Source organism: Phascolarctos cinereus, unplaced genomic scaffold (genome assembly GCF_003287225.1).
Source record: "Phascolarctos cinereus isolate Bilbo 61053 unplaced genomic scaffold, phaCin_HiC Scaffold_8;HRSCAF=390, whole genome shotgun sequence".
Classification (NCBI taxonomy): Eukaryota; Metazoa; Chordata; class Mammalia; order Diprotodontia; family Phascolarctidae; genus Phascolarctos; species Phascolarctos cinereus.
Genome location: NW_027556291.1, coordinates 61,988,532 through 62,014,131, shown reverse-complemented (window position 1 = coordinate 62,014,131; position 25,600 = coordinate 61,988,532). Strand labels below are relative to the sequence as shown.

At 42.1% G+C, this 25,600-nt stretch overlaps 1 protein-coding gene across 1 annotated transcript in view; it reads left to right on the top strand.

The window, feature by feature from the left end:
* Positions 1 to 24,662, top strand: part of AMMECR1 (AMMECR nuclear protein 1) — a 150,933-nt gene extending 126,271 nt beyond the window's left edge. The window contains 3 exon segments of the mRNA XM_078147723.1: positions 15,587 to 15,677; positions 18,232 to 18,332; positions 20,335 to 24,662. Of these exon segments, the coding sequence (XP_078003849.1) occupies positions 15,587 to 15,677; positions 18,232 to 18,332; positions 20,335 to 20,445 (303 nt within the window). The 3' untranslated portion in view covers positions 20,446 to 24,662.
* Positions 24,663 to 25,600: the final 938 nt, after the last annotated feature.

The window sequence follows — 25,600 nt, the reverse complement described above, 5'->3', positions numbered from 1 at the left end:
TTTAAAGTCTGCACCTTTTATTTATTTGTTTGTTTATTTAGTTTTTTGGCTAGGCAATAGGGTTAAGTGACTTGCCCAGGGTCACACAGCTAGTAAGTGTCAAGTGTCTGAGGCCAGATTTCAACTCAGATCCTCCCAACTCCAAGGCCAGAGCTCTATCCACTGTGCCACCTAGCTGTCCCTATTCTAATACTTTGAATTGAATTGAATGGAGATTTAGAATGGCTGTGGTGGGGGAAAATATCCTTCCTTTCCCCCAAGCTTAGTGTAAAAAGCACATCATGTGATGTAGTTGTTACCAAGAGTAATTGTGCCAATCCCATTAGTTAAGTGATAGAAGTTCAGGGTCTTAACTGAGGATGAACAAATGCAGTGGCTGAAAGTGAACCGTGTTTGGGGCACTTGCCTTGGAAACAGCAGACGTGAGCAAGGCTGGTGAACTTCCAGTCAGCTCAAAGAAGTGCCATGGCTTTGATACTAGTTAAATAGCCAGCCCCAAGGCAGCTCCAGGAATGATCTGGTGTCAGCTTAGGAGGTCCTCAGTGACCTGTGTAAAGGTGTAGATGGCAGGGAACCCAAAGTGCACAGAGATCCTGAAAGCCTCAAACACAAGTACAGGCTAGAGGAGAGGCCTGGGCAGACAGCAGCTAATCTGAAAAAGCTGTGGGGGTCTTAGTGGCCTGCAAGCTCAGTCAGAGTCAGTAGTGTGAGTTGGCAGCCAAGAAAGAGAATGGACACCCAGGGATAGGTCAGAGCTTAGCGTAGCTGAACATAGCCAGGGCCCATATTAGGTGCTTAATAAATGCTTGTTGACTTGACAAAGAAATTAGGGTTGTTTAGTCTGGAAAAGAGAAGATTTGGGAGTCATAAAAAGCATCATCTGGCCAAGGGGTTAGACTTGTTTTCTTTGGCCCCAGAAGCAGAACTAGGAGCCATGGAGGAGTCACAGTTGCAGAAAGGCAAATGTAGATCTGATGCCAGACCTGGCTTCTTAATGTGGAGGGAGCTGCCCCCAAGGGGAATGAGCAGCCAGTGGCAGGGAGTAGTGCAGAGGTGGAACTGGGTTTATGGTTTTTTTTTTTTAATTTTGGGGGGTTTTTTTGGAGGAGACATTAGAGCTAAGTGACTTACCCAGGATCATATAGCTAGTAAATGTCTGAGGCCAGGTGTGAATTCAGGTTTTCCTGACTTCAGGGCCTGTGATCTATCTGCTGTGCTACCTAGCTGGGATTTCTTCTTCCAGTATGTATCTAGTGACGGATTGGCCCTTTTGCAATATGCGTAAAGCAGTCTATAACCATAAAGTGCTACCTCCATGGAAGCTCTTACTGTTATAAAGCATCATGAGCAGAGGGCTAACCTAAGAGTCAAGTCCTGCCTGTGACACATACCATCTTGGCCCCAGGGCTAGTCACTTACCCTCTCCACACCCCAGGCACTTGCCTAAGACAGAGCAGATGCAGATCTGCATTGATAGAGGGAGTTTCCTTACAGAGAGTTCTCTGTCTACATCAGTGAAATCACAGGTCCAGTAAACAGTGAAATGTAGAATTTTAGTGAGAAGCAGTTGTGTGGCATACCAGACAGAACCAACTTTGGCATTATTGAGTGTGAATCCTGGTTAATTCTGACCCAACCTCAGTGCCCTCAAGTAACTTTCCCTGTGAGACTTTAATAACAGATGAGTTGGCTGGGTATGTATGTATGTTGAAAGTTCTTATACCCATCCTGACAAAAACAAAAGACAGGAGATGTTAAGATGAGAAAGTGGGAAAAAGTTAGTGGCATCTAACCTGGCTCTTCTAGTGAATAGAGACTTTGGGTCATAAAACCTGAAGGATTTTTTCAACTGCAGTGTATTATGACACCAGTAGGTGACACCTACTGGTGATACATGTTATTGTAACCTTATAGAATGAGATTTTGTGAATTCCTAGGTCAGAGGACCAAGAGAGTCAAGTTCTGGCAGCTTTGCACATGGAATCAGTCAGTCCCAAGAGAAATTGCTATGATGTGGGGAGAGGTAGGGATGATCCTGGAGTGAGAAATCTCCTGCCAGATTGGCCCACGCACTTTTGCACAGTGGGGCCAGGCCCTCCTGGAAGGCCTTCATGCAGGTGCTGGGCTGGGATGCACAGCATCCCACACAGTGGGCTTCCGACACAGCAATTTCTTTTCCAAATTTTTTGATTTAGTCTATGTTGGAACCTTTTCCATGGGAACAAATCTCTATAATGGAAGTCTATCGAGAGAATAGGATTAATTTCCAGGCTTTGCTGGAATATATTCTGGAAAGTAAGCAGTTTTGGTTTTGGTCTGGACCTGTGATTTCATCTATGTAGGGAGCTCCTGTTTTAAAAAAAAACAAAACCCTCCCTCTATAAATGTTGATGAGTATCTAAGTGAGTGCCCAAGGTCACACAGCCCATCTTTCAGACTGCCTCTGTATCTACTATTGAGGTTCTGGTAATATTTGGGAAACTTTCATTCAGTGGGGTGATTTACTTAGTGTTTAAAAAAAATTCTAAAAGTATACCCTCAGTGGTTCCCATATGAAGGATTTTTAAAATTATTTAAAACACTTGTGTATATAATTGTCTCCTATAGAAATTTGACCAAGAATGTTTAAAAAAAAAAAGGAAAATATATTTTGTGCAAGTAAGAGTTTTAAATACACCTTGAAGCTATATACTTCCAATAACTGATTCTCACTGCATTCTTATATTAACATACTGATCCTGATTGTAAGAACTAATAAAATATTTTCTTGCAACAAACTTTGATGCACTAATAAATCCATGTATGACATTATTTGGAAGCTACGCACAGTGATGGGAAGAAGTCTGGCACTGGAATCAGAGGACATGGATTCAAATTCTACACCTGCCACTGGTCATCTCACCTCCCTTGGGCCTTACCTCACAGAGTAGGAATGGAGGTTCTGTGAGAAAATTGGTACCATTGATCATATGCTGATGCTCATAATAGGAAATAATGTATTATCAAACTATGTATGTATCAAAACTGAATGAATAAAAGAATGAACAAATGAATGAGCCTTTATTAAGCACTTACTAAGTGTTAAACACTATACTAAAGGCTGGAGATACACATCCAAATGGGAAAACAGTCACTGACCCTAAGGATCTTACATTCTTAGAGGGAAAGGCAACATTATAGGGGAATTGTGGCTAGGGAGGGGTATTTTGGTTTGGAAAGTTACAGGGATGGTTAGTGGAGCCAGTAGGGAGTAGATTAACAGTGGTAGAAATTGACATGTGGAATACATGTTGAATTTTTAAATGTGAAACTGCACTTAATTTCCTCTTCTTAGCTCCAAATTTTCCTCAAACACCCCGCCCTCTCTTTTAATCCCAGGAATATTCTATACTCTCCTCCCAGATTCAAACCCAAGAGTGTTCTCTGGCCAAATACATTTGGGAAATGCTGAACTAAATGATATTGAAGGTCTCTTCCAGATGCAAAAGACTGGGGTTTAATCATTTTCTTTGTGGGTGAACCACAGCTCCACATTTTTCAGTTGGCAGCATTGTTGTAGTTATAGATGGCTAGCAGACAGACAGACAAACACATCAGAAGACTGATGGTGAAGTATGTCTCCCACCTCTTGGCAAGAAGTAGTAGGCGAGGTGCAGAATGAGGCATTTGCTTGCAGATATGGCTGATGGGGAGATTTGTTTAACTTTACGTATTTGTTACAAAGGAGAGCTGGTGGAATGTCAGTGGTACATGACAGTGATGTAAAGAAGAAGAACATCTGGAAAATATTTACTTTTTTTTTTTTAAACAAAGACCAACCAAACTTGTTGTTTTGGAAAAGAAGTACATTGGAACCCTAGAAAATAATGCCTTGACTGTAACCTTGACCATGAAAATTGTTGGCATCCATTTTTCTTTTGAAGGGCCTGAAATTATGCAAGACTGAAAAGAAGATGGGTGGGCTATGCCTTGATGGGCCATTCTAAGGCTCTCATCTTCAGTGGGATAGGAATAAACAGTTGTCCTCTTTGTAGGTGAATTTGTGCAATCAGTGTGGCACCAAATACAGAAATGTACTGACAGAAGTATTGGAGATACAGAAAGCTTTTATTTCTGTAATTTAGGGACGAGGTCATTTAAAGATACAACTGCAAGAATGATGAATCCATAGTTCCATTTATAAATGATATCTGGCTGAACCAAAGGTTTGGGGTATGTCTCCCCCAATGTGATATTGGCATCTAACCCCTGCAATATGCTCTGCAGCCCCCAAGACAGTGGTGCTCTTTGCCAGGAGGCATCTGAATGAAATCAGCTCTGGGCCCGTCTGTTAACCTCATGGCTAACATGACAGATATGGGCTACTAACAGACCCATCCCTGGGTTCAAGGTCCTGAGCCCCAGGCCTGGTATTAAGTAAGATGTACCTGGAAGCATCCAAATGCCAGAACTTGCAGCCTAAGGATCCTGTTGGGTGTCAAAGGAATAACATTGCCCTGGAAAAGAGCTCCCAGTAGGTCCCTTTCTGTCTCAGTGAATTGTACTTCTTTATAGCAACATTCACAAAGATAAACATATGAGGTGAATAATTTGGCTGCCATTATCTCCCATATTTCCATACTCTCTTTGAAGTTCAAAAATTGCGCTTTTTTCTGGCTCTTAAGTGAACACTGAAAAGTTTCCCTTTGATATACACATGGTTGCCTTGGCTCTATAGCATGGTTCAGGGTCTCTCTCTTCCCCCCTTTTTTCCCCCAATTGTAATGCAGACCCAAATTTTCTCTGCCTTCTAAATGCAGATTCCTTTTGTTTTGTGTCGCCAGTACAGAGTCTAGGAGCTTTCCTGGAGAAGCCTAGCACGGAGTTTTTCATGGCATTTTCTGTGGAGCTGGAGATTTGTGGCAAAGGCTTTGCTCTCAACTCCAGAATTCAGCATTTGTAATGACCTTCTGCTTAAAATACTTGAGTGTGAGCACTTTCCCCAAGCACTCTGGGACTTGGGGAAAGAAAGGTATCATGCATTCCAGGTGGCCTGGAAAGAATAGATGTGGAGCGAACCAGTTAGTGTAAGAGAAGCCTTGGAAAATAGTCAAGTCATAGTAAGCAAGTAACCTTTGAAAAGCTAATGAAAAGAATCTGGAAAATTAATGCAGTTTTTGATTTCACATGTATAATTGCTATCATATTGCTTTGCCTTCTCAATGAGTGGGGGAGGAGTGGGAGGGGGAGGGAATTTAGAACTCAACATTTTTTAAAAATAAGTAAATAATACGTTTATTTTTTTAAAAAAGAAAATGAATGCATTGTAGCTTTAACCACAAATACCCTTGACTATTTCCAGTCTGTTTTCTTGTTCTTTCCGTTAGGTTTCCTTCCCATTGTGTTGCTTCTCTTTCAGGTCATTCTCTTTCCTTTCTAGTTCAAACCAAGAAGTATTTATTAAGTGCTACTACATGTATGGGGCAGTTAGGTGGTGCAGTGCATAGAGCACCGGACCTGGAGTCAGGAAGACTCTTATTCTTCAAATCTGGCCTCAGACACTTATTAGCTGTGTGACCCTGGGCAAGTCACTTCACCCTGTTTGCCTCAGTTTCCTCATCTGTAAAATGATCTGAAGAAGGAAACGGCAAACCACTCCAGTATCTTTGTCAAGAAAACCCCGAATGGAGTCATGAAGAGTCAGACATGACTGAAAATGATTGAAGAACAACACTATATGTAAGGCTGTGTAGTCAGCACAGATTATGAAGGACAAGCCAAGAAGCTGCTGGAATTAATGGAAAACTCTGGGGATACCAACAGGAAAAGTCTCTGGCCTGATTCATAGTCTTCCTCTCTACCTCTGGATATATAGTGACGTCAACACTAGGGTCTCTCAAGTGCTCTCTCTCCTCAGTGCCCATAGCTTCTACCTTCCCCCTCCCTCACCATCTTAGAACTCATCGTTACCCATGACTCTACTACCTCCATATCTCCAAACCCCAAATTAGCCTCTCTGACTCAATCCTCAGCCCTTGTTTCACATTCTTCTGCAGTAGTCTGGACCCTATACTCAGGTGAATCCTGTGCTTCTTTGTCCTCCGCCCTAGAAACCATCAACCTTGAGATAACCCTGCTGTCCTTCTTCTGCATTCCTATTCCTGTGCTCCTAACACAGCTAATAACGTTACGGTATTTCCACTTTGTATCCCAAGGTTGAAGACTACTTCTGTCTTTGTAAAAGACCTCACCTTCTCCTTTACTGAGACTGTCAAGGTCACCCATCTGGAGCTCCTCCAGCTCTCTGGCCAGATCTCAAAGCACCTCTATATCTCCTATACTGAGTCTCTGAGGAAGGACTAATTTCAGTTCAGCAATCAAGAACCTGTTATTATGCCTGGCACCAAAGTGAAAACAGGCCCTACCCTCAGGGAGCTTACCTTCAACTGGGGGAAAACACATGCATGCAAATAAGTATAAAATATTTACAGAGTAAATATGATGTTAATTTCCAGGAAGAGGGAAAACTGACATGGCAAGGAGGGGCAGTGAAGAAGGGCCTCATCCATGAGGTGTATTTGGGTTGAATTTTATTTCAGTGGAGCTAAGGATTCCAAGAAATATGTGAGGCAAGGGACAACATTCCAGGCACAGAGAAAGCCTGTGCAGAGGCACAGAGATTGGAGAGGCAGAAATAAGAAATGACAGTAAAAAGATAGGTTGGCACCAGATGATAAAGTGCTTTAAGTGCCAAGCAGAGGAGGAACAGTAGGGAGCCAATGAAGCTTCTTCAGCAAGAGAGTAACACAAACAGACTTACACACTTTGACAGCTCTGCAGAGGTGGGTTTGGAGCCAGGGAAACTCTTTAGAAAGCTGTAGCAGACTCTTCTTGCTAAAGAGAGTCTGCCTTCTTGTGCCCTTGGTCCTAGGAAGCTGTATCCTCTGAAAGCTTTTACCTTCAATTATGCATCCATATTCTTTCTCTCATCTCTAATCTTTCTCCGTCTTCACCTTCAATTTCTTTTTCTCTCTCACCTTTAATATCTCTTTCCTTTCTTTCCCTTTTCCCTTATTCCTCTCTCTCCCTCCCGCCAAATATCTTCTTCCCTTGACCCTGCCATCCCCTCAAGCTTTCATTCTCTGTCTCTCCTGACTTTCATTACCACGCACCTAGAGTTATCTACACTTTCTGCGTCTGCCTCCCTACCGTCACTCATTTCTCCCCTACTCTGCCCAAGGTGCTATTGTAGGAAAGGGCGACACAAAGAAAGCATTTAAGCTATACGAAGGGGATACCGTACGTATGCACAGAATCACACAAAGGAATTTCAAGGTGGGAAGAGCACTGACATCAGGCTCAGGGAATTTTCCTGTAGGAGGTGAAACTGAGTTGTGCTTTGAAGGAAATGAGTTCACATGGCATTTGACAGAGAAGGAAACCGAGGCAAAAGAAAGGGACTTTTCAAAGGTCACACATCTACTAAGTAAACATCAGAGGTAGGATTGGAACCCAGCTCCTTTGACTCTAGAGTCAGGGCTACTTCCCTGATGGGTCTGAATTGGAATGAATGCTGAGAAATGGGCCTTAGAGATGGCAGATGAGGCCATGCTGCTAACATGAGGAAAGAGCGGCTTCAGTAGTGTGGTGGCAATAACACAAGGGGCTGGGAAGGCACCAAATCTAGATGATCCTTCCTAGCTAGGAGAGAGAGGACAGCGACAGCAGCAGCAGCAGGAGGTGGCCTGGACATGTTTCAAGTCAGTGCAGAAGGGGAGATTAAGGGTGAGGGAAAGAAGGTGATCTGGAGAAAATGAGAGGAAGAGAAGAATGAACAGAAGTGAAGAGGTTGACCTTGGCAAGGAGGACCACCTTTTCCTCAGAGACAGGAGCAGAAAAGGAGAGAATATATGTTGGGGGGGGCGGGGTTGGAGATGTGGACCAGTGGAGAAGAGACAGCATTTTATGAATGGCTTCTGTTTGCTCAGTGAAGAAGGAAGCTCAGTCTTCTGCTGGTGGGGTGGTAGGAGGGGAAGGGGTGGAATCAAGGTCTGAAATAGTTACTGTGGAGAGTGAGGTCAAGAGAGTCAGTTAGGAAAGAATAAAAGGGCCACTGTGTAGCAATGAGGGCCCAGTTGAGATCGGGCAACATACCTTTGTGGTGAACCCAGTTGACATAGTTGTGCAACTTTCTCCAGATGTGTTCAGCTTATGAATTGGAGCAAAAATGTCTCAAGGGGGCAGGGAAAGGACAGGGGACCTAGCATTGTGGTTTATCAAAGTGTGACTGGCAATAGGATGAGGGTTAGGGTTATGCAAGGGACTCCAGGATAAAGGACAGTGCATGGTGGAGTTGGTCAACCAGAGGATCAAGACTTACGGGAAGTGAGGGCAGAGCAAGAGTGATGGACTGGGAGGAACTGAGGGACCAAAGGACATGGTAAAGATCAGAACAGGTTCAGGAAGAATTCTGGATCATGGAGGTAGAATAATGATGGGTGATTGAGGGTATAATTATCAGTATTTGTGCCTGAGGTGGGCTGATGATGGAAACCCTGGGAGTTTTAGAGGATGCTGAAATGGGAGGAATCATAGATATGAGCAGAAAGTCCGAAATTTGAGCGAAGCAGAAAGACTTTGAGCCAGATCCTGAGCATCTTGAGAAAGGTGAGAAAATTACCAGTAGGCTGGTTGATTACTGACATAAGGATTGTACCAAGTGATAAAGATAAATGGAATGAACCTCCAGAAGAGGTGTGGCTGCCAAGTGATGGTGGCAGTGGGACAATCCAGAAGTGACAGTGAGGATCAAGGAGGAGGCTTACTCTTCTTTCTGGCCCAGCATTTCAGGGGGCTGTGAGAACAGGCACAGTCCCTCCCATACTGGAGAGGGTGGCCAGGGATGTAGTGCCTTCTGGAGAGAACCGGGTTTCCATTTGTACAAGACGAAAAGAGCATAAAACAGCATGATTCAGAATAAAGGTGGGGAGCAGAGTCTTAACAGTAAAGTGGCGGTTCCAGAGGGTGGGATGGAATGGAAATGGAGGGCAGAGGAGGATGTGGCCTGTGGAGGGGCAGGGCTAAGGTGGGAGATGGAGATGATTATAAGGGGATAGAGTAGTGGGGTAGAGGGAGTCAACTTGGAGGGGTAGATCTCTAGTAGAGTACTCCAAGGTTCTATCCTTAATCCTATATTGTTAACATGTTTTATCAGTGACCTAAATGGCTAGGTCAAATCTAATAAGATAAAATTTTATAAAGATATATATAATTTCTATATTTAGATTAAAAATCAATTTTACAAGTATGGGTAAGCATGACTGTTTAGTAGTTTATGTGGAAAAGGTCTTAATGGACTACAAGCTTAATATGAGTCACTAGCATGATATGACAGCCAAGAAAATAAATGTTGTCTTAGGATGCATTGAGGGGAGAGGGTGGAGCAAGTGCAAAAGCATTTGGAACAGGAGAGTTGATAAGACCTCAGCACTCTGCCCTAGGCAGACCACATGTGGGATATTGTGTTCAGTTTGGAACTCAGCCGTTTGAGATGGACATCGATAAGTGTCCAGAGAGGGGTGGCCAGGATGAATTATGGCCCCAGGGTCAGGCCATAGGTATGGTGAGTTAAAAGAATTGTCTGTATTTAGGTAACTGGAAAAGAGAAGATGTGAGGGAATGCTGAGAGTTGTGTTCAAACACTTGAGTGGCTGTCACATGGCAGAGAGATTAGACTTGTTCTGCTTGGGCCAAGGGTAGAACCAGAAATGTGAGTCCTGACTGTGGAGAGGCAGGTGTGGACGGGCCTGGGGAGAGGATGAGGCTTCCTAACAACCAGAGTTAGGCCAAAGTAGAATCGGCTTCCTGGGGAAGGCATGTATTCCCTTTCACCAGAAGACTTAAAGCAAAGGCTGGATAATTATTTGCTGAGGGAGCTATAGAAGGATTTCTCAGGAATTCAGAGAAGTGTGGGAAGACTTATTGGAACAAATGCAGAGTGAAATAGGGTCCAAGACTTAGAGCTGCAATGGACCATAGAAGCCATCTTGTCCAACCTCTTCATTTTACAGAGAAGGAAAGTGAGGCTCAGGAAGGGGAAGGGACTTATCCAAGGTCACACATGGGATCAGACCTAGAGCTGGGAGGGGCCTCAGAGAACACCAAGTCCAGCTTCCTCATTTTGCACTTAGCATATTTTAAATGCTTGACTTTGTGCCAGGCATTCTGTTAAGCACTGGGGATACAAAGAAAGGAAAAAAACAGTTCTTGCCCTCAAGAAGCTCACAGTCTAATGGGGAGACAGTATTTAAATAGCTAGGTACATACAAGGTATATACAATATAGGTAGAAGGTCATATCGGAGGGAAAAGCAATAGCAGTTGGAGGAACTAGAGAGGCCTCCTACAGAAGGTAGGAATTGAGCTGAGTCTTCAAGAAAGCCAGGAAACCAAGAGGCAGAGGTGAGGAGGCAGAGCATCCTACGCATGAGGTACAGCCAGTGAAAAGGCACAGAGACAGAAGGTGGGCATTTATGTTTGAGAAACTGCCGATAAGGCAAGTAACTGGATCAGAGTACTTGGAAGGGAGGAAGTTGGAAGAAGATGAGACAGGGAGGAAGGGGCCAAGTTCTGAAGGGCTTTAAAAACCCAAAGAGAGGTTCAGAATTGATCCTGGAGGTTGGTACTCAGGAGCCACTGGAGCTCCTTGAACAGGAGGGTGACATGGTCACACCTACACTCTAGGAAAATCCCCTTGGCAACTGAGTAGAGAATGGGTTGGAGTGGGAAAGAGAGAGCCCTGAGGCATGAGAGCAAGCCAGATGTGAGGTTAAAGGGCATGAACTGGGATTGTGTTGTTGTGTAAGACGTATGCTGGAGATGTTGTGAAAGGAGAAATGGAATGGATATGCTTGGAGAGCAAGAGTGAGGAGTTGAGGCTGCATGCCTGAGGAATTGTGACACTTGAAGGAGAGAACTCTCTTTTTATTGGAAAACAACTTTAATAACTATTCAGATAATTTAAACAGATTAAAAAGAGATTGAGGAAACCCTTCTTGGTAGCTGCATACAAGTGTCTTTTCAAAGACACTGAAGAGCTATGATGCCAGAAGGTCTGCTTCTCCCAGCTTTCTTGTCTGATCTGCTCCTGAAATTGTCATGTTATTCAGTTGTGCAAAAATGAATTTTAATAGATGGACTCCCTTAAAACTTCAGGGGCAGCTAGGTGGTAGTGGATAGAGTGCCAGGCCTGGAGTCAGGAAGACTCATCTTCCTGAGTTCCAATCTGGCCTCAGACAGTTACTAGCTGTGTGATGCTGGATAAGTCACGTAACCTCTGCCTCAGTTTCCTCATCTGTTAAGTGGGCTGGAGAAGGGAATGGCAAACCACTCCAGTATCTTTGCCAAGAAAACTCCAAATAGGGCTACAAGAATCAGACAGGAGTGAAATGACTAAATAACAACATTAAAACTTCTGGCTCTGATTCAGGGTGTTTCATGTGATATTCTAAGTTTGCAGACTTGTTGAATACATCAGGACAATATAGATTTAAAAGTACTACATGTATGTTAAGAAGATGCATGAGGAAAGCCAGGAACTAGGGGTGGGTCAGAGAAGTGTCAGGTGGAGAGAATTTGGGTGAAGATCAGTGCAGGTGGAAATAGCAATGTTGTCATCAGAGTATATGTAACAGACTAACAGCACAGAAAGAGAAAACAGGTGAGGACTTCGGGAAGCAGATTACACGCACCTCAGAAAGACGTGATAGAGGGGCAGCTAGGTGGTGCAGTGGATAGAGCACTGGGCTTGAAGTCAGGAGGACCTGAGTTCAAATCCAGCCTCACACCAAACACTTGACACTTACTAGCTGTATGACCCTGGGCAAGTCACTTAACCCCAATTGCCTAAAAAAAAGAAAGAAAGAAAGAAAGAAAGACAGACAGACAGACAGACAGACAGACGTGATAGAGCAGTGTTAGGAGACATCTAGGCATTTACTGTCCAATTATCTGAATATCTGCTGGCACAAGTAAAGATTGTTTTGTTCTTCAAAAGGTGGAGCAATCAGGGGGAGGAGCTGCTTTTTGGTCTTCATTCTTGCCAACAAAGACGTACTGATTGCTGGGGTAAAAAGGATGAGAACCTTATTGAGGGAAGAGGAGGTAACTGCTGCATTTTAGGATTTGAGATCAGGAAGGAAAAGAAAGACAGGCACAGTACACCTTTAATTTTAGGTGAGCAGATTTCAAAAGTTTCGGAGAAATAATTGGTAGAATCTCATGGTCTAAAATTCTTCAGAAGTTATCTCAGAAGGCACAGAAAACCCTCGAGAATTAACTTCCGAAGACATGAAAAGAAATAATTCCACTAAGAAGGTAAAGGGAGAGGTGTCTAAAGAGACAGATGTGGACATACACAGAGCTCATCACAGGGTCTGAGAAGGTTCCTTAGAGGCCATCCAGTCCAACTCCCTCATTTTACAGGGGAGGAAACTGAGACCTGCCCAGGATCACACAGCTAGTAAGTGTCTGAGGCTGGATTGGATTTCAAGTCATTCTAACCCCAGGCCTTAAGATTCTATCTACTCTGCCACCTTTTTTTGTTTGTTTATGTAGTTGTTTTTCAGTTGTATCTGACTCTCTGTGACCTTATTGGGGATTTTCTGGGCAAAGATACTGGAGTGGTTTGCCATTTCTTTAGCTCATTTTTACAGATGAGGAAACTGAATCAAACTGGGTTAAGTGACTTGCCCAAGGCCACACAGCTAGTAAGTGTCTGAGGCCAGATTTGAATTCATGAAGATGAATCTTCCTGGCTCCAGGCTCAGTGCACTGTCCCCTGTAGCATCACCTAGCTGTCCCCCTGCCACCTACTCAGCCAATTTAAATTTTAAGAAGCTAGTGTGCAATAAGATAAATGTGAGGGCAGATAATAGAAGATGAATAAAAAAGCAGGACAGTCCTGGAGGAATAGTGTCAGGAACCCTGAAGCTCAGAATAAGCAGAGTCCTAGAGTGAAAGAAAAAATTAAATTAAAAATCATAGTTCTGTTAGGTCCAAATGGATAGAGATCATCTTATTGAATTATCAAGTTGGAAGGGACCATATCTAAAGGCCTGGGGAAAAGAAATGGGTTTCCTTAGGACTTCTTTGTTTTGCTTCTAAGAAATGGAATTTCTATGGGAAGTTTTTTTCATTCTCTCACCTCTGTCTCTATCTTCCCCCAGCCTTCAGGTCTTTATTGATGCAAAAAGTAAAGATCTGTGAAACTGTTAGCATATTTTGAAAAGAAGCCTAATTGTTAGTGTTCATTCTGATGCACCCCCATGTGGCCCTCTAGCCAACTGAAGAGCCCCGAATTGTGTGGTGGGTGGGGGGAAACAGTTGGGTTTTTGGAGGAGGGCAGCTGTTGGTTGTTTATTTGTACTTTTACAGTACTTCAAAATATTTCTGTTAGTAGGTCTTCAGAAGTTCCTCATTGTTTATAAATGCAAAATGTTCAGCAGCTTATGACATTATTATGGCCTATGAAATTTCCTTTTTTTTTTTCTCATCGCTGTCCACTGATACCTCATCTTGATATGGAAACAATTCTGAGTTCTTGAAAGTTCTGTCAGTAGAAGGCAAGCTCTGATGATTCCTACCGAGATGGGAAGGCTCTGAGTATAGGTCCAATAACAGACTGCTTACAGGTTGGCCAAGTCCGTAGAGGCTCATCCCCCCTCTGGCTAAAGGGCGATGCAGTTCTCAAAGACCATCCACATGAGAAAGTGAGAGCTAGCCTGGGAGTCAAGAAGACCCAGGTTCAAGTCCAGCCACTGATGCATACCAGCCATGCCATCCTAGGCAAGGCATTTAGCCTCCTCAGATAATTATCTAAAACTGTAGGAAGTTTTTTGTCCACATCTCAAGAAAGATTTTTAAATGACTGCTAAGTCATAAAAAGCACATGATAGAATCGAAGAATATTGAAGCATGGGTATCCATTCATTCAGGAATGTAGTATTTCATGTAAGGTTTGAACTAGGGACAAAGCCACAAATTCATTTGCTTTACATATGGGTGACCAGGATTATTCATTTGCAATTTAATGAGGTTAAAAGATAAGCCCTCTGTTTGGGACTTTGGTTTTATGTCTCCTCCATAGGACCAGGGCAGTGGAGGTAGGGGTGATTTGTATATCTGAACTGCATAGGCCTATTAAAGAGGACAGGTGAGGAGGCATATTAAAAGTCAGACAGGTAAAAGAGCTAAGTCAAACCAGAGACTGTCAAGCTAACTTTCTTTCCTGAGAGTATACATACATACATACATACATACATACATACATACATACATACATACACATGCGCGCGCACACACACACACACACACACACACACATATATAAAACCTCAACTCTGGAGATGGTGATAGCTGGGGTCAGTAATGTAATGTCAAGTTCCTTGGACCCAGTCATGGAGAGGCATTGGCAGAACCTACTAGCCCTGGAGATGGCAGCCACAGAGAAGAATACATGGAGGGGGAGAACTTGAGAGGTGGAAGCAGCAGTCAAGAGTCGGGGGAGCTGGCCTCACTCCAGAGAGAAGAGGTACAAGCATATGGAGGCAGAGCCAAAGGGGACCAGTAAGGGACTGAGGCACAGTGTCATTCAGACTACAGATCCTTTGGGAAGGGCATTGTCTCACGGGTAGCCCCAAATGTCAGATTCCTTTCAGGGGAGACCCTATGAGTGGAGCTATTAGATTGGAATTCTGTCGAGCTCCCTAGGGGAGTTGTAATGTTTACTAAGAGGTGAGGGATTTGACTCTCCAGTAACCCCAAGTCTGTTTCTTTTCAGGGGGATTGTGAGTCGAAGGACTTCACTCTGGGAGGGAAGGAGGAAAGAACTGTTTTTGATTAATGGGCAATTGGGAGTCCTCTGAGTGGGTGAAATAATGTCTGAAATATTGTTAGATGGGTCCTTCAAAGGAGCTGAAGGATCCCCTTTACCAGCAACTGTAGAGACCTAAGCACAAGTTACTGTCTTATATTCTCAGGGTAAATTTTGCATAGGGTAAAACTGAGCCCAAAAGAGTGATATTTTATGAGGCTCCCCTTTCCCTGATCAAATCTTGGCCATGTAAGCCCAGAGTTTGGGATTCTGGGCCACAAGTTATATGTGTATAAGACAGTGCCTGGCACACAGTAGGCCCTTAAAAAATGCTTTCGGGTTAATTGAGTATTAGTGAGACATTACTCACATCAGTGATAGTTGTTTTATATCAACAAAAGCTTGCTTGTTTCCCTTTGTTGAGTTAAGAGGTTTGTAGGATAGCTAGTCTTATATAGTCTGTGTTTATAGAAAGATTCAGGGTATTTGCAGCTGAGAACAAGATGCAGTGAGACACCACACACTGGACCCCAGGTGAATGAAATTATCAGTTTCCAAAACCGTCATTCTGACTCTTCCAGAAACAAATCCCAAGCTATGGAGGGGCGGGGAAGGGAGACTGACTCCTGAAAGGAGGCAAGAGTGGGCACTGCTGACTCTTTTTACTTAACTGTTCAACTTTGCTGTTTGTTTATTTGAAAAAGAATGTATTAATGAAACTGCCCATTTCTTTCAGGTGGGTGTACATGGCATTAGGATAGAGTTCATCAATGAAAAAGGATCAAAACGCACGGCCACCTACCTACCAGAGGTCGCAAAGGAGCAAGGTCATTGCTGCTCTTTATTTTATTTCATATGATCTAGTGAAGAATTTAAAGAAGTATATAAATATAAAATGCAATATTTGACCTTGCACTGAGGTCTCATGATGAATCAATATGAAATTGTAAGGAATGGCTCTTATCTCTTAATGCCATTTCATTTTTTTATAGCAAATAAGTGAATTGCACTATGTGCCACAAAAGTTGTATCAGTATACTAAGAAACCCTTAATGAAAAATGACAAAAAATAAGTAATTTTGCATTATAAAGCCAACTGTTTTGGGAGTAGCAAGTTGCTGCTCATAGAAGTGCCATTTTCTTTTGGTTTGGGGTTTTTTTCAATGTGCAAAAATTTTAGTGATTAAAAAAACTTTTTGGGCAGCTAGGTGGCACAGTGGATAGAGCACTGGCCCTGGAGTCAGGATGACCTGAGTTCAAATCCAGCCTCAGACCAAACACTTGACACTTACTAGCTGTGTGACCCTGGGCAAGTCACTTAACCCCATTGCCCAGCCACCAAAAAAAAAAAAGCTTTGGGTATATATTGTTGTGTCTATGTATGTGTGTGTATATATATAGATGTAAACATACACACACACACACACACATATACCGTTCTACCAGATGGTTCCTGAAACATCCAAATTAATTTACTTGGAACAAACCATAATACCAAAATAGCGCCTTTTTTATTCTAGCTTTATTAAGAATATTGACTTTCCATTATGTCAATCCATTGAGAATATATGGATGGTTTGCATAGGACTATGGAAGCAGGAGGACAAGGGTTTTATCCCTTGGTCAGTAATTCTTTGTCAAGAAAAAGTTTGTGTAGGCCCTTGTGAAGGAACATTGTACCATATAATTCTAGCTTCTGCAAAGCAGCTACCCAAGCTTGTTAGCTTGCTAATATTTTTCTTTCCTGAACATAATTCTCAAATTCTGCTTCTATAATGGCCACGTTTACTATGGCATTTGGGGTTTAGCAAGAAACATTTGCCAAACATATTGCGGCTTTTTTTCTGATCACCAAATAAATTGCTTTTCCTTTCTTTGTTTTGTAAAGAAGAAAATTGAGGTGAGAATTGCCAGTTAGATAGCATTAATCCAGAAAACCTTGAAACAGCTAGCTTTAAGAGGGACTGTTCCAGGTGCTTCCCAGCATGCACAGTTTTTGTTATTACAGAGCAGTCCTCAATATGTACTGGAGGGTTTGTTAAGAGAGCCAGCTCAAATGAGCCTCGGACTTTACAAGTCAAATATAAGAACTAGGAGAAAACCCATGAAAAAACCCTTAGCAATTTGGTTTGAGTATAGGCTGTATTTTCCCCCCATCTAGCTTGTACAAAACCCAAGTGTGGCTTAATCCTCACTGGTCCTCCCACAAGCACTAGCTGCAGCTTTGCCAGGGGCCCTCACAGATGCTTGAAGAGCCCAGGGCTGAGCTAGATACCCTTGTGATTGTTGTCACAATGGCAAAGAGGCTGCTACTTTTGCTTGCCTGCTCCTCACCACACGCTGCCCCCTTGCTATGGCCTGCGGGCATCCGTGTTCCAAAGTGCTTAGGGAAGTAGATCCCACTACAAAGGCCTGCAAGCCTTCCCATACCTCTGAGACTGTAATAGCTGGGAATGGGGAAGAAGAGAAACTGTTCTGATCTGCCATTACTTGGGCTGTGTTTCCTCCTTGTAGACCCTAGAGCCACTGCTGAGATGAAACTGTGAAGTTCAGTGTCAGGAGTGGAGAAGTTAGGGGAGGACCAGCCCATCCACTAGATTGTATGAGGGGTGGCTCAGCCTCATGGTTGAGTGTGGGGCTGCCCAAGGAGGGAAGTGAACTAAGAAATGGGGAGAGTGAGCAGCTGAAAAAGAATAAGCCACCTTTCCTAGTTGGGTGTCATCCTCCCATGCCAAAAGTCTGACTTCTCGTGTTTGTTTGCTGCTCTGAATTACCCTGTTTTCCTGGCTCGGGTCTCTTTAACTGGCCCTTATGCCTTAGATTTGAATATGGTGTGAACTTATGTAGTTTAGGAAAAGCACCGAATTTTCCCAAATTCAGTCAATTTTTAAATACTGTGTTCTTAGATCATTGTTTTTCAGTGTAAGAGAGAAAGTACCATACATAATCTTTTTTCTTTCAAAGAGATCCTTTTTAGGATGCAGCCTATATTCAGACCAATATAGCACTCTTCAGGACCAATAAAAATGCTCTCCACTTTTGCATAATCTGTGTTTGCCCCTCCATGAGTCTCTAGATGTCACTAAGTTAGTTAACTTTCTTGTATGCAACATTCTCCCCTTCCCTACCCCATTTCTAAATGTGGAGGGAGGAAAGGAAAGCACTCTAAGTTTACCACAGATTCTGCCTGTTCACGTGAGACTGGCATCTCTCACAACAGCTGTGCTTGGTCTGTGACGATGTAGAGGTTAAGGAGTATAAGGGCACTCTTGTTTCTTCAGGATGACATCCCCGGTAGCCCCCGGGCATTTTTTAGGCATGAGATGTTGAAAGGAGTATTTGTACATGTGTTTGATTCATCATCTGGTTCATTTTCAACAGGATGGGACCACATTCAGACCATAGATTCCTTACTGAGAAAAGGAGGCTACAAAGCTACAATTACAAATGAATTCAGGAAAAGCATCAAACTGACCAGGTACCTGCCTAAGGACCATGAACTCTATGACTTGGGGCTTGAGAGCCGAAGGCTTGGCTGTTTTCATGCCTTAAGTGTTGCTATATGTTTTGTTCTTTATGCTCTCTGCTTTCCCAGTGCAGAGTGGGAATGAGTTAAAGGATCATACTTGGGTAGGAGAGGGGCCAATACAGGGGAACATTAATTGATTAGAAGTCAAACCACTCCATTTTTTTCATATCTTTAGCTTTGAGTTACAATTTTGACTTTTGGATAGAAACTGACTTTTAGATTGAATTAGTGCAAACAGGACCCAACTCATTCTGACTTGGACCTACAGAACATCTGAATTTCACTCTGCTAGCCCACCAGACCCAGGAGACCCTGATCTTCTTACTTTTACTGCAGACAGAGTTGGGGAGGCCAAAAAGCAGAAGGATTTGTAGAAAGCCACTCAGAGGGAGGGCGATGATCTAGATCATCTCGGGAATGGGAAGGGACCTAGGAAGAGTCAGGAAAGCAGCAGGAAACCCTGATCTTTGAGGAGAGCTCACCAGCTCCTTGTACTCCCTGCCTTTGAACTGTCAACCAGGGCATGCAGGCCAATAGGTTTTCATGAGGCTGACACTTGTTAAGGAAAAAATTGTATTTTTCCATTTGTTTTGTTTGATTTCTATTTTTTCTCCTCCTGTCTTAATCTCACTCAGGGCTAGACACAGTACATCTAGTATAAATAAATATATAATCTTGAAAATAAAACCCCTGCCCTTCAGGAGTTTATATTCTTTTTTACTGCAGTTGAGTTCCCAGGAAGGCTTATAGAGATACTTTGTTCCCATAAGAAGTCTACAGAAGTCAAAAGAGAAGAACAGCTATGAGTTCAGTCATTTAATATGAGAGGGAGCACCGGTTGGAGCTTGTGTCTTCTCACTGTAAATGTAAAGATACAGTCAAGTTTTTCAGTTTAGTTTTTGAGTTATGGGCAAATTCCTTCAAAGATCGGTTTAACACCATTCATAGCTATTCCTTTGAAGTTAGGTCAAATCCAGCCAAGGCTAGGAATTTTGAAGTAAGGTGTCCATTCTGGTCTGTGGATACAGTACAAATAAAAAAAAATCTGAATCCAGAGTTCTGAATTCACAAAAATAAAATGATGGTAGAAATAATTTTAATATAAAATATTATGATTCTTGATATAATACTTCTTTGAGATGCTTCTTTTAAAAGGCAGCTGACCTCAGAGTCAGGAAGACCCACTTCTGGAAAAGAAAAATTGTGTGATTGTAAGAAAGTCACTTCACCTCTCAATTGCCCCTAGGCAACTCAATAGAAGATATGGAAGAAATGTCAATCTGCAGTAGTAGAGGGAGTTTCTACGCCAAGAGTTCTTCACATAAACAGCTATGCTCTTAAGGTGGGGGAGAAGTAAAATATGAAGAAGTTTGGGAAGGGGCAGCTAGGTGGCGCAGTGGATAGAGCACTGGCCCTGGAGTCAGGAGGACCTGAGTTCAAATCCAGCCTCAGACTAAACACCTGACACTTACTAGCTGTGTGACCCTAGGCAAGTCACTTAACCCCAATTGCCTAAAAAAAAAAGAAAGAAAGAAAGAAAAAAAAACTTTGGGAAGGTAATTCACAGCATCTTTTCCATCCCATTAGATTGTGAGCTCCTTGAGGGCAGGGACTGTCTTTTGCTTCCTTTTTTATTCCCAGAGTTTAGCACAGTGCCTGGCACATAGTAGGTGCTTAATAAATATTGATTGATTGATTGCTTGATTTTCCAATAGAGGATAACTTGGGGGATTGGGGGAGTAGAAGGAACACTAGATTGATGAGTAGTTTAACTTCATCTCAGTATGGATAAGCTGTATGACCTTCAGTGGGCAAGTCACACCCCCTCTGTAGCCCACCATTTACCTATGTGTAAAATCAAGGCCAACTGAATAGCCCTTCTGGCTCTGTGATTCTAGAGCTCTGTATCAGGTGCTTCTTTGGGTAAATCTCTTCCCCCTTCTCCTTCCAGGTACCGCAGTGAGAAGATGACCATGAGCTACTCAGAGTATGTCGCCCACCGTCAGCATCATCACTTCCAGAATGGCATTGGGCACCCTCTGCCACCTTACAACCATTACTCCTGACACTGAGCCACATGACCAGTCCCTGGACCTCTCTGCAGACCTCTTTCCAGGAGACCCTCCCCCTTCTTGGTCTAGCTATCTCTATTACTGTACCATTTTATGATGATAGTTTCCGTTGCCATAGTGAGACTTCTCCTTAATTGGTTAAGCTCATTGTGGCAACGGGTGGGAAAAAATGCATTTCTTAAGTTCATCCCATAATTATTTTTATTCTTTTAGGTCATGGACTTTTTTTTTGCAGCATATATAATCTTTTTTTCTTTTTCTATAATATTATATCAAATTTTACTCCATTATATCAAAGCTTGTTTTTGTTTTTTACTGTGGATGGAAGGAAGCATTTAAAGTTTTGTGATTCTTTTACATATATATACACACACATACACATATTCATATATATATGTGTGTATATGTACGTATGTGTATATGTATATGTGTGTATATATATATGTGTGTGGTGTGTCTGTGTGTGTGTGTGTGTATATATACATATATATATGAATATGTATATATACACACACACACACACAGACACACCACACACATATACTTATAGTGGTTGAATTTGTTTGGCTAGGGAACAATGCATATCAGATTCAGGTATTTACAATTTACCCTGAATTCTTCCTTCAGGGTTGACTTTCTTATGAAGACTTAGTCTGTATAAGTCTTCCCCCCCCCCAGAGTGATATTTTTCATATAGTCAAAATGTATATGAATTTCAGAGAGCTAATCTCTAAAACAGAGAAGTAAGTCCCCATTTAAGGTTTGTCACAGAAATCGTTTATGCCTGTGTGCCAGTTATAAATAGGAAAAATGTCCTAATTGTGTCACTGAGTCAGTTAACAAACAAAAACATCATCTGTAAATAAGAAAAGAACTACCTTTCAAATATATTATAGGAATCACTTTGAAGAGCATTGAATCTTACTTAGGAAGAGAACAGATGTAGATTTTTAGTGCCTTTGACTGGGAAAGTGGAATCGTAAGGTGGGCAGAGTAGAAAAAGGCAATTTTGAGAAATCATGTGTAGCACTATATGGCTTCTCTAGATGAATCCATGTACTAGACAGTTTCCTTACTTTTAGACTTTTTTAAAGCTCGAGGTCCCTTTTGGTCATTGTTGGTTTTGCAGCAAACAGCCAAAAAGCGACACTCTGCTGATGTCTTTTCACTTAAACGTGTTAGTTTCAGGTTGCATTAAATCATGATTGGGCAAAGCTGAGATAAATAGTCATGATTATCGAGTTAGTTATGCCATGGCTTCAGCTACTTCTGTCTGTTCCAGAGACAGTGCTGGAGTTTTAGAATTACTAGGAAATAGCTTGAATCACTTGCTGCACTACAGACTCGCAAGAGAAACGTAATTACTGTGTTGATAAGATTTTAATTTTTAAAGTTGTAGTAACAGAAATGAGATTTAGTTAAGGCACGTGTAGAAGACCCCCAATTATGGGGGGAGGCCAGTCTTCCCTTAATGTACAGAAAGAAAACCTCTTCATGCCTTTGGGAGGTAAGTACATTGCCAGGAAAGTGACAAACCCTAGAAAATAAAGGAATTTTCTTCATTTAGAATAAGTGGAGATGAATGTTTTTCAAGCAGGAAACCAATATGTAAAATATTAATATAGGTATAAAACAAAATATATATTCTAAAGAGATAGGAAATGAAATCGAATAGCCGGTCATTCTAAGCCATCCATTTGTTCTAAGCGGTGGCATCCTACTAGCCCAGAATGTTGCTGCTCACCACTGTGGCCAAGCACCTCTGGTGGCTTTGGGGCCTGATGGTGGTCCTTCGAAGGTTATCAGTTTTCCTTCATCCACAGCATCCATTGTCTAGGTAGTAATTTCAGTTATGATGCCTTAATTCAGAAGCCAACTGGGGTCCGCAAAGGGACTCTCAGTCGCCAAGTCTATATATTAAGCTTAGAGATTTGCCAGGCAAGCATTAGCTATTGGGTTTTAGCAGCAACTTTGGTAGTGTCGTCCTGTTTCTACTTGGAAGCATTTCAGAACAGCATCGCCTTTCAGTGGAAACTTTTTTTATGCCCTTATAGGGAAACTGAGCACAAACTGAATGATGATGTCTGCTGCAAAAAAAAAAAAGAAAAAAAGAAAAGAAAAAAAAAGAAAAGAAAAAGAAAAAAAAAGACCAATATTGTTGTGAAACCCATGTTGTCCATCATCTCAATACAGCCTGCTCCTCCTTTTGGGATGAGCTTATTGTTAGAAGTTTTTTAAGAAAAGATCTATTCTATGTGTGTGTATTTAAGGTGCTAATCAACCTGGAACAGGTCACGTGACTGGTCATGCGGACTCTAAAATCATATCAGATTTTTTAAAATCCTTCATATATGCAGATGTTATACAGAATTTCTTACCAGTGTAATAATAATATACTGATGATGTAACCATCCTGCCGGCTTCAGAGGACGAGGTCAGCAATACTCCATGGCCTGGAGGAAAAGGATAGTTTCTCTCCTTTTAGATACAGTATAATGCACAATTAATTGTTGTCTCTTAGTAGATTTTGGCTTCAAGACTCTAGCAGAAAGGTCGTTATCCAGACTGTATGGTGTACTTTAACCAAATCAATGCTGGGCCCAGTTCACCTTTCCCGATAATCTTCTGAACTTTGTCATTTGAATTAACTTGGGACACATAGAAATGTAGCATGTATTTTCAAACTCAGAGATTTTGATTCCCTGAGTTGTGTTCTAACCAGTGGTAGGTTTATTTGTTTGGAAACACAAACTTGTATTGCACTTGTGATCACCCAGACATGGGATCATTTTAATTCTCTTTAAACAGCCCAGAAATAATACTTGAACTCCATTTAAGTAGCACAAAGTTTACATGGCCCCTTTTAAATGTTAATTAGATTAGTTTCATTTTTACTTATAGAAATGCAACTGTGTAGTGTTTTTCCCCTTGGAAAAAAAATTTTACTTGGATATTTCTCAAAAGGCTTCCATTTCTGGAAGGGCTTCTTTGTTATTCAATCAGACTGACCAGGTCTCAGTCTTTAACTGAAAAGCTCTTTTCTAGTCCTCCTCCAAGTGGCCTTCTGACTGCACCAGCTTGTGCTGCTTCTCCCCCCCAGCCTGCCCCGAACCCCCCCCATGAGGCCAACCGCAGCTTGGGAGGGGGCCCCAAGTCTTCCTCTCCCACCCAGTCCCCTCCAAAGCACTCATGATTGTCCCAGAAACACATCCAGCCTCTTCTCCCAGAACACCAGAAGTTTGTTCTGTTAGTCTCTTTTGTCTTCAAATATGCAGGCTTTTGAAGCTGTCATTCAGAATAGGTTACATCTCTCGTGTGTTAGATCAAACCAAAGACACCTCCAGCCATGCCCAAATGCTGCTCCCACAGCCCGCCTTCCAGTCCTTACAAAAACCTTGCAGGATTCAGCGTGTTAACTTTTTTATTTTTGTACAGTTTCTAACTGATTTTTTCTAGTGATGTTAATTGAATTAAGTTTGAGGAGTGTGAGCACATCCTCCAATTAAATAAACTGGTGACTTTCCTTTCATTAAAAAAAAAAAAGAAACCTATTGTGTGCCTCTCAGATTTAAGGGTTTCTGATTACATTATTCTTAAGACCAGCAATGATTCTTTATATACAAAGATGTGTTTTCCATGTTTTTTATCGCTATTTCAAAAGAGAAAAAAAAACTCTTACTTTGCTCTGGACCCGCTAAACTGCGCTGGTACATGAACGCACTGAGAAAACGCTTTTGTAACAACCTATGACTGTTTTTGTATATCAAAGCTGATTCTTTTTGAAATATTTGGATCTAGTTTCTATCTAAGTTATTTTTGTGTTTTGTATGTTAGGAAAAAAAAAATTTCTTTGACTCGGTCACCAGCATAATGAATTCTCGGTAATGCGATGGTGAGACCTTCAGAGCAAGGGCTGCCTGGAGTAGCCTCTGCTTTCCTTTCTTAGTAACTTGATTATGAATTAACCCCCTCCATTTTAACTAGATCCTCCTTCCTTCCACATTTAATTGCTATTAGTGTGAAGAAACTGTTGAAATGGGCATGTTAACATAAGTATGGCTTTTAAAAGGTTAAAATGTGCAAAAAGACAAAAAAAATAGGTTAACTGTGGGTCTGTGAGATGGCTGTGGAAAGATATTGTAGTAGTTTTAACACTATTGTTATTACCTTTTAAATCATTTACCCAATAAAATATAAAAAATGAGTCACCATTGGTGGGAGTCCAGTCCATTTTTCTGCCTCTCTACTTCGTCTTGGGGTTGTTCTACTGAGAAGGTAGATGTGGTATGTTATTAAATGTGGCAACATACACTGGCTGAATGGGCCTAAGAATCCAGGTGGAAATGAGGTGTCTAAATTTCTAAATTTCGACCTCAGGCTAGCAGTGGCCCTCACCTCTGGCACTGAGCTGTCTGTGGCTGAGAGAGGGACATGGCTGGGTGCTTTATTGACCAAGACAGCCCTCCTAGCCCCCAAATCGGGGAGGGAATGGAACCTCTCCAGAAGTCTAGGCTGCTTCATCCCAAATCAGTGGTTACTGTAGGTATTTCCATCTTTGTAGGCCTGCTGGTGGTGTGTCTCTGCCATTCGCTGAACCCAAGGCATATCCTTTTCCTCTTCCATCTGGAGCTTTCCAAAGTACCAAAACGCCACGAGGATTGGGCCACTTCTTAGACTATAGGGCCACCTAGAGGTCAGAGACACACACAGTTTCCTTGAATTAACTTTTTTTCCCAGGTAACTCCCCAATGCACATCTACCATTCTAGAGCAGGAGTTCTTAGCCTGTTTCTGTGTCCTGGACCCCTTTTGCAGTCTGGTGAAAACTTTGGCCCCCTTCTCAGAATCATGGCTTCAAATAATTAAAGGAAATGCTAACATTTCAGTTACAGGTTAGTGAAAATGAAGATGCCATATTTTCCCAATCTAAGTTCACAGGTTCCTTTGAATCTATCCACGGATTTCAGGTTCGAGATCTGGAACCCCTACCCTAGACCTTGTACTGCTTAAAAACTGGCAAGTGATGAGTGAATTCATTGTACCGCTGGGCAGGGTAAAGAAAGGCCCTATTTAACTCAGTGAACTCCAGCTGCGTGATAGATTTAAAGATGGAAAAAGCCCTAAAACCAGGGGAGGAAGAAGACAAGATC